Source organism: Mustela nigripes, chromosome 3 (genome assembly GCF_022355385.1).
Source record: "Mustela nigripes isolate SB6536 chromosome 3, MUSNIG.SB6536, whole genome shotgun sequence".
Taxonomy (NCBI): domain Eukaryota; kingdom Metazoa; phylum Chordata; class Mammalia; order Carnivora; family Mustelidae; genus Mustela; species Mustela nigripes.
The window spans coordinates 79,002,463-79,021,101 of NC_081559.1; the positions used below are offsets into that span (position 1 = coordinate 79,002,463).

General features: G+C 34.5%; 1 protein-coding gene across 2 annotated transcripts in view; it reads left to right on the plus strand.

Moving 5' to 3' along the window:
- ZNF804A (zinc finger protein 804A) overlaps nucleotides 1–18,639 on the plus strand; it is a 285,669-nt gene that overhangs the window by 261,342 nt on the left and 5,688 nt on the right. For both annotated transcript variants that reach the window (XM_059392809.1, XM_059392810.1), the window contains one exon: nucleotides 17,565–17,695. In XM_059392809.1, the coding sequence (XP_059248792.1) occupies nucleotides 17,565–17,695 (131 nt within the window). The remainder of the gene's footprint in view (nucleotides 1–17,564; nucleotides 17,696–18,639) is intronic.

Below are 18,639 nucleotides of genomic sequence, written 5' to 3' on the forward strand. Positions count from 1 at the left end.
AACGGAATCCAGGCATTTTAACACGATATTCAAGGCTTTCTATCATTGTGAGTGATGTATTTCTTTTTTAATATCCTCTTTGCTTTATTCCTGTGGTAGGTTGTATTCTATATGACCCTCACGATGCCTGGCCCCTTATGTACATTCCTCTTCTCTCAGTTGTTCCATTACTCATTCATCTATGTTCTACTGTGCAGTGAATTTGCGGATGCAGTTAAGATCCCAAATTAGTTTACTTTAAGATTATCTCATTGGGCTTGACCTAATCCCATAAACCCTTTAAAAACAATTTCCTTCGGCTTGTCTAGGAATTCAGACATTTGGAAAATGAGGGGTATTTGACGAGTGAGAAATTTTCAGTTGATGGCTTTGAAGATGGTGCATGCTACATGACAAGGAATGCAGCAGCTTCTAGTAGCCAGGAGAAGTCTCCAGTTGACAGCTAACAAGTTAACAGGTTTCTCAGTCCTGCAGCCACAAAGAACTGAATTCTGCCAGCAGTAAGAATTAATTTGGAAGCAGATTTTTCTCTAAGCTTCCAGTTGAAAACAGTCTGATTGCCACCCTGATTTCAGTTTTGTCTACCCTGAGTTGACAACACGGAACCTGTGTGTCTGACTTTTGGCAGAGAACTTGTGGCTAATACATGTATGTCATTCTGAGCCATTTAGTTTGTGATGGGTTTTTAGGTAGAAGTAGAAAACTCATACATTCTCTCACCATTCAACATTTGTTTAAACGTTCTTTTCTACATCTTGACATCACTGCTTCTGACTTAAAAACTACATGTGATGCCCTTATTCTCTTTTCTGTTTGTCTTTTTAATGCTATTTTTCGTTGTTCTTGTTGTTGTTTTGTTTTTGACAATTACCCAAAGCTCACTTATAATTCTTTAAAAATCCGTTCTGAGAAATATAATATCTTTCTCTTCTGAAAAACTACCACTTTGTATCCCATATATGATATACTTTATTCTGCCAAAAATTATGTTGTTGATATTAGGAGGCATTCCTTTATCCATCTCTTTGCTTCTGTAGTACCTTCAATAGTGTCTTAGGTCTAGGAAATAAATTATACTGTTAAATTACATTATGATATTACAGGGACAAACACTGTAATAAGCTAAGCAAAGAGAGGATGGACTTAAATACAAACTTTCACATTGTTGCCTCTAAATTAAAGGAATGCTTATAGAAATTTAAGCTTGCATATTCAATTATGAAAGGTTTTATCATCTATAAAATAAAAATGGCAAGTTTTGTCATTTGATCACATCACTTTTTATAGTTTGGAAAGCATTATCAAATTTGTTGCTTTATTTTAATTTCCCCCCAAGTTTCTAAAAAGTAGGAAGTCTTACATTTAATTATATAAGGATATAGACTTCCTTATACTATTATTTATAAAGTCATACAGATTACTGTTAACTAATCCCAGGCTCCTGATCAGTCTTGTGGTTTGAATTTAATCTTTCCCCCAAACATGCTATACGGTTTTGTTATGGTACATTTGTCCTAGACAGTAATTATATCTTAGGTACTGTATTAGTTTTCTTTTGTTGCTGCAGCAAATTATTATGAATGTAGTGGCCTAAAACAACACAAATTTGTCTTACGGTCTGGATATCAGAAGTCGTAAAAGCAAGGTGTCAGCAGGACAGTGATCCTTCCAGAGAAGCTAGGGGAGAGACCATTTCCTTCCTGCCTTTTCCAGCATTAAGCAGCCACACTCATTCCTTGGGTCATCACCCCCTTCCTCCATCTTCAAAGCCAGCAGCAGCATAGCATATTCAAATCTTTATCTCTCTTTCTCACTTCTCCTTCTGTTGTGACATCTCTTTCTCTGACTACCCTGCTTCTTCTTTCATTTGTATGAAAGCTTGTGACTATATCTGGCCCACCTGGATAATTAAGGAAAATATCCCTCTTTAAAGGTCCTTAAGTTAAACACATCTGTGAAGTCTCTTGGTCATTCAAAGTAACCTATTTGCAAGTTCTAGGCATTAGTGGTATAAATTTATTCTGGCAAAATCTTAGGGGGACCATTATTATGTCTAATAATAATAGACATAACATAGACAGGTATCCATGGTTAGAGCTATAGGTTAGCTCTATTAATAGGTATTAAGTATTAAGATTAGCAGACTTTAGAAAGACAACTCAATTAAAACCACATTTAAACACTTCCACATATTAAACATATAGATGAAACTTAGTAGAAATAGTATAGAAGATTTTACTTTATTGAATGTATTTTGTTTACGTAGTTCAGTACATATTTTCAGTAAACAACAAGCAGCTCTTTCTGATTTTTCTATGATGATACAAAATTCGGTTTACACAAGAATGCAAGCTGCCACACTGTTGTTTGAGTTTTAGTGAATTAATTTTACGTAGATATCCAGTAAAAAAAGGTCATATTAGCACTGGAGTCATAAAATTCAAAGCAAAAAACATAACTTGCCTTTGTTCTCTTTGAGCTAGTCTATAAGCAATTTCAGTGTTTGGAGGTGAAATATCACCAACATTTTTTTTCCATAGTTAAAACTCAATAATTTAAAATTTTAATACAGTAGTTTCTTTGGAAGCTGCTCAAACTCTCAAAGGGATTAAGCTATAAACCTTTGTTTTATTATGTCTTTTAGAGCTCTTAGGAGGACAGTTGTACTGTTCTACCAAGAACTAGTCAATTGTCAACAGAAAGCAATAATGAAGTAGTATTGACTCAATCCCATTGGTTTCATCAAGAAAACTATCTGATAAGTCGAGAAAACAAATTAAGTCCTCTGTAATTATCTACTGAGAGCATTTATTTTTAATAATTTATATAAAAATGAACTAAATAAAATATTTATGGCATGCACTTTTTATAAATTTATTTTTAATTTCTTAAAACATACATGTAGGAACCATTGTTGCAAAACAAAAATATAAGTAAAATTTAAAAATCCAAACAAATAAAATATGATACTGATTTTCTAAAATATAAAAATGCATTTTAAAATGTCTTCTCTCTGTAGAAATGCACATAATATCTATGTGTTAAACAAAGGAAATGTCTAATTAATAAAAACATAATTATTCACACATTTAAATTGACTTAATTCAAAATGTTTCTGATATTTATTTAAATAATATGTCACTTGATTAATATTTTTGATAAAGAGGTTTGTCCAAGTTTATAAGATAAAGTAGCCTTTGGGCCAGTGAACTCTGTCTCAAATGAGTTCCACATATAATACATAGAATTCTACCTTTTAACATTAGAGTTAGAATAATGAAGAGAAAGAAACTGGTATTTATTCAGTGGGTCTTGAGTATTAAGGGATGAGCACTGGAGCTGTTGTATGTAAGTGATGAATCACTAAATTCTAGACTTGAAAACAATTTTACCATATATGTTTGCTAATGAGAATTTAAATAAAAACTTGAAATAAAAATACTAATAAAAATAAAGTGCATTAATACATAATTTGAGAAAGAAAAGGAAGACCTATTGCTGTATATTTCTGTTCAAAATTTACTGCTGTTTCACTGCAATAGAAGGGACAGATCTCCATTGACTTGGCAAATTAATATCTCAAATGGAATAAAGAGAAATGGAATAAGGAAAAAAAATTTAAAAAGATATCACCATAGAAATTGCAGAGTTTGGGCAATTTCTTGATATATCTCCAATTCTAATTTTATTTAAGATAATAATGTGCTCAAGTAAATATTAAAAATCCAGATTCCTGGAGATACTGCACATTTTCACTTAAAAAAATACAGGCCATCATATCATACCAGGTGTTTTCTCTCCAGCTGGGGTCTTCACATTCCCACAGCAGTTCTGGAGCTCTGTCCTTTGGCATTCTGTTACAATTTAGTTGCTGAGAGAGGACATGAACTGGGTAGAAAAGTGAGCCATATATCGTATATAGGAACTATTCTCTCTTGAAAAGGCTTCCATGGGTATAATTTCTATGGTCCCGGCAAGAGACAAATGTAGTTTTCACACAGGGAGGTCACCAGTGACAGCTTTTTCCCAAGTGTTAATAAATCCTTCACATTCTTCTCAGCCCAAACACAATTCTCCAAACAGAAGTTATTTTTGATCATAAGCAAAAGTGCCCATTAACACAATTGATATTCTACCTTTATGACATGTCTAAAGAACAGCCATAAAGTTACTTCAAAATAAATTCCTCCAGAGTAGAGTATGTTTGTTGACCCTTCACTCATAATTTCTTCATTTTATGTTATGTGATAAGTCACTTAACACTTATATAAATATTTTTGAGAGAGAAAAAGAGTAAAAAAAAATCTATATCTCTATAGTTTAGTATTGTGTTTCCCACAGATTTTGACTGTTGTCCCTGTTATTTTCCACACTATTTATGCCAAAGAGATGATAAAGTTATTAATCCACAAATATTTCATATTGTTAGAAATCATGTACATAAAATTCACGAGTTTGATTTGTCTTTTTTATTGGGTTATATATTTTTTAAAGATTTTATTTATTTATTTGACAGAGATCACAAGCAGGCAGAGAGGCAGGCAGAGAGAGGAGGAAGCAGGCTCCCTGCTGAGCAGAGAGCCTGATGTGGGGCTCGATACCAGAACCCTGAGATCATGACCTGAGCCAAAGGCAGAGGCTTTAATCCACTGAGCCACCCAGGTGTGCCATTTATTGGGTTATATTGATTTACTTGTGCATGCTGATAAATGTTAGAAATATTCAGAACAATTTAGATATTAGACCACAGATAAAACCATATGATGAGAGGATCATAATTTTTTTGTTTTTGTTTCAGTTTTAAAATATATCTAATTTTCATATTTCAAATTTAAATTTAAAAATCTCCTCTCAAAGTAAAACATACTAGTAAGGAAAAAAATGGAAAAATACCATATAGTGGTAAATAGAAATACAATTCTGATTTTATGCTACAAAGAGAAATATCAACATTTTTACTCTACTGATGCAGATACATTTGATTATAAGTTATTAGCATGCTGTTTTTAAAAATAGCATAATACAACACTATTCCTACTATTTCACAATTCTTATTGGTAATAGCTGCATGGTATTTCCTTTTAAAATCAAACCATAATTTTTAACTATTGTTCAGTTTCCGGTCCCTCAAGTTGTTTGTGTATTTTTAAATATAAGTGTCAATATTTTTTATACTGGAGTTTCCATTGCTTCCCTTCTACTACCAAAGATCTTATTGAGGTTTTTGTTAGTAAATTTTCAAAGCTTCCTATTGTATGAAGAAATTAATCACTGCCATCCTGTGCCATTTCAATTTGACAAGCATTCATGAGCACTTACAATGCACGAGACACTTCTAATCCAGCACTTAAGAAAATGAACTGAATGGTTGGAAAATCAGTTTTAGACAGAACACATACAGATTACAAAGACTTTTATATTAGAACTAGAATGAGTTTTTGTCCACAAAGAGAAACTTGAGTTAATGGAATCTAAAGAATGAGAGGCCTTGGGGAAAGATATTGTTCAGATCTGATATGCCATTAAGAGATTAGATGCTTTTAAAGCTGCCATGAGAAATGTCCAAATGATACACATTCATGATAGTAATGGGAAAAGAAATTTTAAAAAGAGTCTTCCACAGGTTCACTCAGCATAATGCCATTGATTAAATAATGACTAGAAGGAAATTGCACAATGAAGTGTGATACCATTCACTTGAATATCTTAACCTCCTCTGAAGAAATATATTTGCTAATATTCTAATAGTACTCACTGCATAGTGTCTTCCAAGAAAGCTAAATTGATTCAGGAAATAGAGATGGTGATTGAGTTGTAATTCTTTGAGGGTATCACTTCTATGTAAGACAGAAATCATACTTAGTTTTTCAAAAGCAATTGAAAATAGTTCTTGGTAGAAACAACTCTTGGGAATTCAAAAGAAATTTTAAAACAGCTTCAGGAGAATAGGTACTATTTCTTCTTTGAATGTTTGGTAGAATTCTCCAAGGAATCTGTCAGGTTCTGGACTCTTGTTTTTTGGGAGTTTTTTGATCACTGCTTCAATCTCATTACTAGATATGGGTCTATTCAGGTTGTCAATTTCTTCCCAATTCAGTTTTGGGAGTTTATAGGTTTCCAAGAATGCATCCATTTCATCTAGGTTGGTTAAATTATTGGCATGTAACTGTTGATAATAATTTCTGATGATTGTTTCTATCTCTTACACACTAGCAATGAAAAATACAAATGGAAATTAGAGAATTTATTCCATTTACCATAGCACCAAGAACCATAAGATATCTGTGAATAAGCCTAATCAAAGAGGTGAAGGATCTGTACTCAGGGAACTACAGAACACTCATGAAAGATATTGAAGAAGACATAAAAAGATGGAAGACCATTCCATGCTCATGGATAAGAAGAATAAACATTGTTAAAATGTCTATACTGCCTATAGCAATCTATACTTTCAATGTTATCCCAATCAAAATTCCACTGACATTTTTCAAGAGCTGAAACAAACAATCCTAGAATTTGTATGGAACCAGAAGAGACCCTGAATTACTAAGGAGATGTAGAAAACAAACAAACAAACAAACAAAAACAAAACTGGGAGCATCACCACGTTGCCTGATTTCAAGCTTTACTACAAAGCTGTGATCAGCAAGACAGCATGGTACTGGCACAAAAACAGACACATAGACTAGTGGAACAGAGTAGAGAGCCCAGATATGGACCCTCAACTCTTGGTCAAATAATCTTCGTCAAAGCAGGAAAAAATATACAGTGGAAAAAAGACAATCTCTTCAATAAATGGTGCTGGGAAAATTGGACAGCTATATGTAGAAGAATGAAACTCAACCATTCTCTTACACCATACACAAAAATAAACTCGAAATGGATAAAAGACCTCAACACGAGGCAGAAATCTATCAAAATCCTAGAGGAGAACGTAGGCAATAACCTCTTTGACATCAGCTACAGCAACTTCTCTCAAGATATGTCTCCAAAGGCAAAGGAAACAAAAACAAAAATGAACATTTGGGATTTCATCAAGATCAAAAGCTTCTCCACAGCAAAGGAAACAGTCAACAAAACAAAGAGGCAACCCATGGAATGGGAGAAAATATTTGCAAATGACGCTATAGACACAGGCTGATATCCAAGATCTACAAAAAACTCCTCAAACTCAATGCACACAAAACAGATAATCACATCAAAAAGTGGGCAGAAGACATGAACTGTCACTTCTCTAAAGAAGAAATACAAATGGCTAACAGACACATGAAAAAAATTGTTCATCATCATTAGCCATCAGGGAGATTAAAATCAAAACCACATTGAGATACCACCTTACACCAGTTAGAATGGCCAAAATTAACAAGACAGGAAACAACAAGTGTTGGAGAAGATGTGAAGAAAGGGAAACCCTCTTACACTCTTGGTGGGAATGCAAGGTGGTGCAGCTACTTGGGAAAAGAGTCTGGCAATTCCTTAAGAAATTAAAAATAGAGCTACCCTATGACCCTGAAATTACACTACTGGGTATTTACCCCCAAAATACAGATGTAGTGAATGGAAGGGCCATCTCTACCCCAATGTTCATAGCAGCAGTGGTCACAGTTGCCAAACTGTGGAAAGAACCAAGATGTCCTTCAACGGACGAATGGATGAAGAAGATATGGTCCATATATACAATGGAGTATTATGCCTCCATCAGAAAGGATAAATACCCAACTTTTGTATCAACATGGATGGGACTGGAAGAGATTATGCTGAGTGAAATAAGTCAAGCAGAGAGAGTCAACTATCTTATGGTTTCACTTACTTGTGGAGCATGAGGAATAACAGAGGACATTGGGAGAAGGAGAGGAGAAGTGAGTGGGGGGAAATTGGAGGGGGAGAACAACCATGAGAGACTATGGACTCTGAGAAAAAAACAGATTTTTGGAGGGGAGGGGAGTGGATGTTTGGGTGAGCCTGGTGGTGGATATTATGGAGGGCATGTATTGCATGGAGCACTGGGTGTGGTGCATACATAGTGAATTTTGGAAAACTGAAAAAAATTTAATTTAATTTAAAAAAAATGAAATTTTAAGCTTGTGGAAACAGTAATAGTTGGTGATATATTAACTTACTAAGAAATACAAAACTAATAACAGCAGTATTGGAGCAGTTCAAAGCTGTAATGGATTTACTTGTAGAAGGGAAACTACCTAACAAGGTAATTCTAATTATTTTTGTAACTATACCAATTATTTACTATCATCTAAATCCAGCATAAAAGTGACATTGAAAATATTTATCTTTGAATGTAAGAACTGGAAAGAATTTACATGTCATCAGCATCTTCATCTGTAGATGCAAATGTCTAAGAATATGAATTATCCAGTCACACATCTACTAAATGAGTATGTAAGTTAAAATTATATCTGGCTGCAGGTAAGAGAAAACTCAAATAAGTTGGATATTTTTCGCCCAAAACTACCTAAACAACCAGTCCTAGTAATTCAACAATGCTATTAGGGTATAGGAATCTTTATTTTATTTTATTTTTTTGTTATGCTTTATTTGGCATCTAGACCTTCTCTGCTAAGCTGATAGCTATTTTCAGTAGCTGCCTAAGAGGCTGCTGCCCTCTTAGACTCACAATTACACATGAGTAGGAAGCAAATGACATGGTTAAAAGCAAAACAAAATAAAACAAAACAAACAGAAAGGGATCTTTTCTTCTAATGAGGCTTTCCTTTTTAAAAATTTTTTTAGGGACATCCTTCTTAGAAACATTTACTTCAGTTAGTGAGGATTGTATCACTTTGCCACTCTTATTTACAAAGGAGGTTGAGATTTTTACTCTTTTAGTTGAGTACTTTACTTAGCCACCAAATTGTAATTCTACTAATAATGAGGTAGAAGTATATAATTGATAAAGGGAAGGCAGTTTGCAAGGTTTACCACAGACATCACAGCTAGACTACTCTCTGGTGAAAAACTGTATTAATCAGGGTTCTCCAGAGAAACAGAACTATGTGTGTATTTATATATGTGGGGGGAGAGAGAGAGAGAGAGGTAGATAGATGATAGATAGATAGATAGATAAATACATAGATAGATAAATGACAAGGAGAGATTTTAAAGAATTCACTCACACAGTTGTGGGTGAAATCAAGTCCAAAGTTAGCAGGGCAGACCACCAGCCCGGAACACCAGGAAAGAGCTGATGTAGTCTCAAGTCCAAAGGCTGTCTGGAGGTATTCTTTCATCTCCAAGGACTTCAGTCTTAGCTATTAAAACCTTTAGCTGGGGCACCTGGGTGGCTCAGTGGGTTGAAGCCTCTGCCTTCGGCTCGGGTCATGATCCCAGGGTTCTGGGATTGAGCCCCACATCAGGCTCTCTGCTTGGTGGGGAGCCTGCTTCCTCCTCTCTCTCTGCTTGCCTCTCTGCCTACTTGTGATCTCTGTCTGTCAAATAAATAAAATCTAAAAACAAACAAACAAACAAACAAAACCTTTAGCTGATTGAATGAATTATGGAAGGTAATCTGCTTTGCTAGGATTTAATGAATAAATCTGATTACTCATCTGATTTAAATGTTAATCTTGTTCAAAAAGTTATTTCACAGTGACACCAGGACATGTGACCAAATACTTGGCTTTGACCAAATATTGACCAAATAGTTGATCAAATATATGGCCAAGCCTTGTTGACACATACTATTAACCATCACAAGTCCACTCCTCATCAACTTCTCACCCATAGGCACTCTTTACAGGTCAGATGCTTCCTAACATGATTCAACTATGCTGTCTACAACCAAAAACACATTCAGGCCTCAGAGGAGGATGCAGAGTGATTGGGTGGGTGGTGTTCACTTTTCTCGTTGATATCCTAGAATTTTAATACTATGATGTAAAGTTAGTATTTAAATACTATGGTGTAAATTTGATACATCTTATGTTATATAATAAGAAGATAAAGGAGGAAAGAAAATAAAGAGTATATATATTCATAAATGCCCATGACAATTACAGTCTTCACTTCTGTAACTAGTCTCATGTTGTTGTTGGTATTTATATCTGCCTTCTTCCACCTCCTATTCCCTTTGCCTTCAGCAAGCACATCAGCTGGTTATGGTTCTTTCTCCTGTGAAGTGACCCAAACTTTCATTCCTAAAGGGTTGAGTGGTACCATCCCTATTTTGTACACCCTGATTTTTAACCTTTCAATCTAGTTATGAAAAGAACATCACCATATGTTGGATACTCATTCAGAGCATCCTAGATAACGGTGCTCCAGCCATTCAAGGTATTGTTGCCTAGAAAGAGCTATGACGGAATCTTCAAAAGGCCATTCCACCATTCTATCAAATAAACTACTTCAGGGTGGTAGGGAGCACAATAAGATCAATGAGTTATATGAACATAGGCCCATTGTCACTCTATATTTGTGGTGAAGTGAGTTCATTGATCAAAAACAAGCTGGGTAGTTTACAAATGATTGTAAATGAGGCATTTTGTAAGTCCACGGACTATAGTTTTGGCAGAAGCATTGCATGGAGAAATGACAGGTCCATATCTAGAGGAAGAACAAAAGACTGCCATTTTCATGAAGGAAGCTGTCCCAATTTAATCAACCTGCCATGAGGGAATTGGCTGATCACCCCTGGGAAAACAGTACCATATTGAGGGCTCACTGTTTTTAATTTGTTTTGTTTCCACTCTTTATTTCTCTTTTAAAATTTTTTAATTGAAGTTGGCATACAATATTATATTAGTTTCAGGTATGCAGTGTAATGATTCAATGTTATAAAATGATCACCATGATTAAGTCTAGTTACCATCTGTCACCATACAAAGTTATTACAATGTTGTTGACAATATTCCCTATGCTGGACTTACACTCTTGTGACTAATTATATTTTACAACTGGTAGTGTGTACCTCTTAATTTCCTTTACCTATTATCTCACCCACCTCCTCTCTGATAACAACGAGTTTGTTCTCTGTATTTATGAGTATGTTTCTATTTGGGGTTTTTGTTATTGTTGTTGTTGTTGTTCATTCATTTTGGCCCATTATTGAGTTCTGTTCCTGGCAGTTAAGGCACTCAGAGGTAGCTATAGACAAGTCATCTTTGCTGAGTGGAAGTCCATATTGCTGACCCCATGTATAACCACCATCCATGCCCCATAGCCACTTTGTTCATGAGCTCATTGGGCAGCGACAGGGGTGGTTGAGGAGACAGACTGTGTGGTATTCACAGAACAGGTTATCCTATCTACATTAATGTAAAAATCGTCTTCTACTGAGGTGATCCTTTGTGGAGCATTCACACAGGACACAAATATCTTCAGATTCTTAGACCATTCAAAGGGATCTAGCCACATACCTTTCCCCAGACCTCCTTGTCACGAATTTTTCAGTTATGTTCCTCCCAAGTTTCTAATTATCCAGCCAACCTATGAGCCACAGCCCATGGATCAGTATATCTCTTCTGGCCATTTCTCCTCCCAATAAAAATAAACAAAACTGATTCAAAGTTTGTACACTGGGAGGATTTCCTTTCATCACTCTCCTTGAGGGATGTCCCTCAAGCAGTGATGCTGCACTTTCCACTTTGGGTGGTGACTGCATATAGTGAAGAACTATCTGGAAACTACACCTGACTTTTTTCCTCCTCTATCATTGGTCACTTGCCTAGTGTTGTGGTTCAGATCATTCTTTTCCCACCCTTTATAAACTTGCAGCTAAGGAATGTCAGTGCTAACACACAGCTAGGAACAGTAATCAAAACAAAATAATCTGCACTTTACTACTCCTTTTACTCTGTGTGAGGAGAGCACAGTCTTTACTCAAATATCACCTTCTCAATGAGGAGACACACCTTCTATGAGGGACACACCCTGAGTTGACCCCCATTTAGTCTTTACTTGAATGTGGATAGAAGCCGTGATTTGTTTCTAACTGATAAAATAGGGGGAAAAAAACTCCATTAATTAGGTTGCTTTATATAGATTGTGTTATATAAGATTCAGTCTCAGGGGTGCCTGTGTGGCTCAGTGGTTAAGTGTCTGCCTTCAACTCAGGTCATGATCCCAGAGTCCTGGGATTGAGCCCCACGTTGGGCTCTCTGCTCAATGGGAAGCCTGCTTCTCCCTCTCTCACTTTCCCTGCTTGTGTTCTGTCCCTCACTGTCTCTGTCCCTGTCAAATAAATAAACAAAATCTTAAAAAAAATAAAAATTAAAAAGACTCAGTCTCAGCAGAATGGAGACTCTTCCTTGCTGATGGTGAAGAACTGCCATATTGTAAGATAGCTTGTGAGTGGGTCACGGGGCAAGAAACTCCTGGCAGCTCCAGTTGCTGAGAATGGCTGTGGCTGCCAGGTTATAGGAAGCCGGGACTCTCTATCCTACCACCACAGGAAATGGATTCTACCAACAACTTCCAGGAGTTTGGGAGATTATTTTTTCCAAGACAAGCCTGCAGATGAGAATGCAGCCTGGCCAACACCTTGATTGAGCAAAGCCTACTGACCTACAGAAGCTGTGAAATAATAAATCTGTGCTATTTTAAGCCACTAAGTTTATGGTCATTGTTAAACAGAAACAGAAAAGTCAGCTAATAGAAATCCTTCCCTCATCACTGTGTTGTAAGTTAGTATCTCTCCCCTTGCTGCATGAACTCTGTTTAACTTTGTTTCTCCCACCGAATTTTCACTGTGTCCTGAAGTATACAACTAACTTATTTATATATGTCTTAGTATGTCTTTTTCAACTCTCATAAACATTTCAAGAAACAAACAGGCTTTTTTTCTTCTGTCACAGATGTATCGACTGTGCTTAGAATAACAGCTGACACGTAGTGTACACTCAATTAATACTTGCTGAGAGATAAATGGTTATATGCCTCGCAGCCAAGTCAGCCCAACCTAAAAGCACAGCTTGAAAACCATAGAGCGGCATAAATATAGGAGATAAATCATAAGAAATGTTCCAGGAAATCATGATTCCAGTCCTGGTTCTACCATGCGATTCTGGACTAGTCTCTAAAATCTGCTCAGCTTCAGTTTTGCTTTCTCTAAATACAGATCATAATTTTCACCATGTTTGTTTATATGTTTATTTTCAGACCCAAGCAAAGTAACATATGCAATATTGCTTAATAAATTTTAAGGAACAATATCAATTCTAGATGAAATATGGGTGGCTAATATGTATATAAAAATAGTCCAGCTTCCCTAGGAAACAAAAGAATTATAGGCAAAACACTAAGGATATATTATTTGTTGCCTATTAATTAAATGAATTAAGAGTGATGCTACCCAATATTGGATATGATGTATACTCTTATATACAATTTAGAGGAGTACAAAAATAGTTTAAAGTTGGGAAGAGCAGCTTAGAAAACCTCAAAAAGTGCAAATGCATATCTTTTATTCCAACAGTTTTGTTTGTGGGAACCGATTTGGGGATGCAATTAGACAAGTGTACAAAATATGAGTATATTCATGGAAGTTTGGTTTGCAATCATAAAACAGTGTAATTTACTTAAATGCCAAGCACAAAATGATGAGTTATCTAAATAGTTCTCTCTTCCTCTCTCTCTTTTTCTATCACTTTTTCTCACATTGTTTAAAATTTTTTTTTAATTAACATATAATGTATTATTAGCCCCAGGGGTACAGGTCTGTGAATCGCCAGGTTTACACACTTCACAGCACTCACATTGTTTAAAGTTTTGCCAGTCTCTGAAAACACCACCACTAACTTGAGGCCAGAATCATAACTTTCCCACCCATCCAATTCCATGAGTTTCCTGAGACCATATCTGAGGATCAATGACCTGTGTTGTCCTTACAACATTTTGGTTCTTTATAGACGAATAGAAGTAAATCAGTGAAAAGTAGACTAAACCCTCTGAGATAGTATTACCAAAAGATATTGATTCTGTTTTTCTCTATTTGTATATTTCCAAAACATAGAATCATATGCCAGTGTACATTGTAATTTGTTTTATAATGCTGGGGCTAGACCATATCTTCCCACAAATTCTTTTTAATATTCTTCTAATTTTCTAATTCTTACTGTCTGTCATCTCTGTCCTGACATTTATCACTAAGAATTTCTTTTGAGTGACTTTCAATAAATTGTTCAGGGAACTTTTGAAATAGCATTGATATTTCTATAAGTCTCACAGGTATTATCTTGTATATTTCTTTGTATGAACTTGAACTTAAGTTTTCTTTCCAGCTGGCATTCTCAAAAGCATTTACTCAGTTTCTATTATTTACCTTTCAAAATTACTCTACAAGATAGAAAATATGATATAAGAGTTTATTTTTGCTATAGGAAAATCCAAGAAAGTTATCAAGGCTGATAAATTCTAGCCTAAAACTAACCAAAGTATTTGGCCTATAAGCCCTGTGGCTAGACCATCAATGTTAGGCAAGCTCGTTTATCTTGATATCACATCACTGAGATAAGAGAATTATTTGTCCACAGAAGGAGACTGACATCAGTAGGGACACTTGAATGTAGTTTGGTGTATCTTGACAACCTCTATAAGACTAAAGCAACATTTACATTCTAAATATACACAGTTCTTTAAATGCACATCCAGAGTCTGATTCCAGCCACATCACTCACTCACTCACTCACAGTAAACACAATGGTACTGGCATTTGGTAATTGACAGACTCCTTGATCTTGAACTACTATGTCAATAGAAACTGGTTAATTTAAATCATAATGGTTAATCTGAAACAATAGGAAACTCTTGGCATTTCATATACTTGCTTTAGAGAAGCTTGCCTTGGGGCACCTGGGTGGCTCAGTGGGTTAAAGCCTCTGCCTTCCTCTCAGGTCATGATCTCAGAGTTCTTGGGATCTCTGCTCCATGGGGAGCCTGGTTCCCCCCGCCCCTCTCTCTACCTGCCTCTCTGCCTACTTGTGATCTCTCTCTGTCAAATAAATAAATAAAATCTTAAAAAAAAAAAAAGCTTGCCTTATGTCAGAAACATTATATTTTTAATTTACTATCTATATACCTATATGTAATAGAAATTAATTTGTATCCTAGAGATTTTAATAAAAATAGTCCAGTCTAACTTTCTTGTTTGTCATCTGCTGTCTCCCAAAGGATCATGTAGGAAATAAACTATCTCAATTTGTTAAAATATCATTATTTAAAAATAAGAGTTAAAAATCTTCTGAACATTCTTACACTGATATTTCAACTTTTTTTTTTTTTTTGCTTTATTTCATTTGACACTTTGATTCTTTAAATATTTAGAGAATTGTTTCTATTTTCTTTCAAATTCTCTGTTAGCATCCTCCTCCTAGCACACAAACCCTCTCTTGATTGAATGCCTCTTTCTTGAAATGGCAAGTAGTATTTCTCAGTAAAGGTAATACCCTTTAGGCCACTCAATTATGCACATCAAATAAGTCACCAATTCTAGTTTTTTTTTTCCTACTGCAACTGCCATAGAAAAGGTTCTTAGTGCTCCTTACCTAAACTACTATAGTATCCTACCTATGCATCCCCTTATCTTTAAAATTGTTCCACGGCAAAATTTCATGCACACTGATGACAAATGGTTCTTGACAAAATGAAAATCCCATTGTAGCACTGCATTGTTTAAAATCCTTCATTGTTTCCTCCAGTCACATTTCATAATGTGATAGACAGGTTTGGTTTGGTTAGATATTATAATTCATCAATTCTCATCACTTCTACACACACAATCTTCTTTAACCATATTTCTCTCTTTCTGCATTTTTTTTTTTTTTTGGTATATGCATGCTCCTATTTTCTACATTTACATAAAATTTCCCTGAACTATTATCTCTCCTCCAACATCCAACCCTTCTTCTTCGTGTTTTTTTATATCCTTGAAGATCCAAATCAGATATCACTTTTCCCAGGTAACCTTCTTGGGATTTTTTGGGCACCCCTCTTCTGTCCTTACATTGCACAGTAAAAATACCTAAATCAATGACTGCTGTTATCTCTTCCTGTATTTGTTCTTTTATTTCCAAAAAACACATATACACAAATACTCACATATACTTACACACTCACAGACACATGGACACAAACCATATAAAGATAAAGACATTTTGTTTAATATTTTTCTTAAATCCCAGCCATTTAACAGCTATTTAACAGAGCTAGTGCTCAATAATTATCTTTGAATAAGTCTTGCTTGCTATGACTTCAAAGTTTTAGGAAATGGAGCTGACCAAGATTATGAATACCTAAAATTTAGAGTTAAAACATTTTTGCCCTATTACACTCAAATTCTAGATTTTTTTCATGATCAATATTCTATAGTATTTTAAAATAATTATTCTTTAATCTGGAATAATCTTATGTATATACATATATACACACCTTATATAAATCCGATTAGTTCAAATATTAGAAATTACTTGAAGCTTAAGCTATGGTTCTGTGTAAGTGAAATTAAGTAGATATAATTCAAGATCACCAGGGGTCTGACATTATTTCATCAGTATAACTAACTTTTTTAGAGGCCAGAAATTTCCCAATTTGGAGGATCTAAGTGATTCCCATATAAACCAACACTTATTTATTAATCAGGCATTTTATATACCAGGCATTGTTTTAAGCCCCTGGCATATACCAGTGTATATGTATAAGACATTTATTAAGACTTTATTCAATCACTTCATAAAAATGTAATTTGTGTATGCTTTATTATCTTAGAGTCCTACTCAAAGACTCTGACATATCACAAATGCATAACACCATAAGTCTTCATGAGAAAAATAATATTACTTTAATTATTTTTAATAACTATATACTCTATCTCTGGAAGACTATAGTGAAAATATTTGAGGCATGGGACCACTATGGTGTCTCTTAAATCATGCCACAAACATGTCTATTTATCAATTCTATTCAAGTTGACATTCTCTTTTTCTGGCCAAAATGCTTTTAACCTCCCCAAAATGAACTCCTTTATTACAAATGAAAAATATGCCCAGTGTAAAAAGAATTTCTAAAAATCACTATCACTTTTCTTCCCAGATCTTGAATTACTTGGGGAATGTGCTGATGTTTGAAAGGAGAGATTGTTTTAAATTGCATAAATAGAGTTTATATGCCTTATTGATTAACATAAAACATTTATTCTTCTTAGAAAATGTGAAAAGGGCCAGATACTTTTCTAATATGCAGCATATCAAAATGATGAATTTTATGATATATAATTGAAACATACAAGCTAATTAAATTTGTTTGAAAATTAGGCTCCAACACTTCCACGTGAATTAGGCACAGAATCTTGGCAGAAAAATCAGTAAGCAGAGATGAAAGTTTTCAATTTCAATTTAGCTAAGGCTTAGCTATATCCTTAATATAATGTAATAACATTCTTTGGCATTTTCACAAGCCAAAGATACAAAAAATATTTTTACTAGAAGTGAATTGGCACAAATGTATTTTCCTTAGATGAGGTCAAAGATAATGTACTGGAAAATTCCAAGAATAATAATAATAGTTTTAACATTGCCATAGAGCCAAATACCACTAATCATTTCCATATTTCTTAATAGAGGCTCAAAGAACTGAAACAAAGGGAATTTGCTCGAAATGTAGCATCTAAATCCAGGAAAGATGAAAGAAAACAGGAAAAAGCACTCCAACGCCTGCACAAGCTGGCCGAGCTAAGAAAGGAAACTGTGTGGTGAGTGTGCTATGAAATCTTAAGTTTTCTTAAAGCATAATGACCAAAAAAAAAAAAAAAAGGACATAGGAATAAAGGGCACAATCCTATTTATTTCTGTTCCCAGAATAAGATAGTCACATTTTCATGACTTCCTGTGAGCTGTAGACAGTCATTTGAATTTTATGCAAACAACTGTTTATTGCACATTTCAATAAAAAAAATATTCCTATAATTTTACTTTTTAAAAAAATTAATTTCATGTTACTCTGATATTTGCACTTAGCTGAAAACCATTCTGTTTCTTACTGGAAATTCTAAATACTTGATTGAAGAAGAGAACAGAGCACCATCTCATGACCTTGTTCAAAAAGGAGTTTTAAGAGGAAAAATTTTTTTAAAATGAAAATTTGGGGAACTTTTATTTGAAAGTATCTTCTACAAAAAAAAAAAATAAATAAAAGTTAGGAAGACCTTATAAAATTCAGAGTCAAGTCAAAATTAATTTCACTGTGAATAAAGTTACAACTGTTAGAAGTTCAAAACTCTGTTACTGTTGACCTGTTTCTAACAGTGAACAGCTATAGTGTTACAATTCAGAATTTATAATTCAGGCCAAGAAACTGTTATAAAAAGGAGATAGCTTTTTAGAGTGTTTTCTCCACCTATCCCAAGACAAGTGATAGAGAATATATTGCCATATCATAACATTCTTTGGGATGTCAAGTTTGGAAAAATCAAAATTTAAATGTATTTTGAATCCTCTGGGAAACTTAAAAACAAACACAACTGCTATTCAATCATACCAATCATTTATTTTTACTCTCTGTGGTAATAAGTGAAAAATTATACAAGTGCAAGTTAATGTTATAGAGAATCATAGGGCCTATGCACTTTAAAGTCCTAAAGTAGCATTCCAATGTAGATGTAAAATTCTAATACATTGAGAAAACTAGAGTTGATAG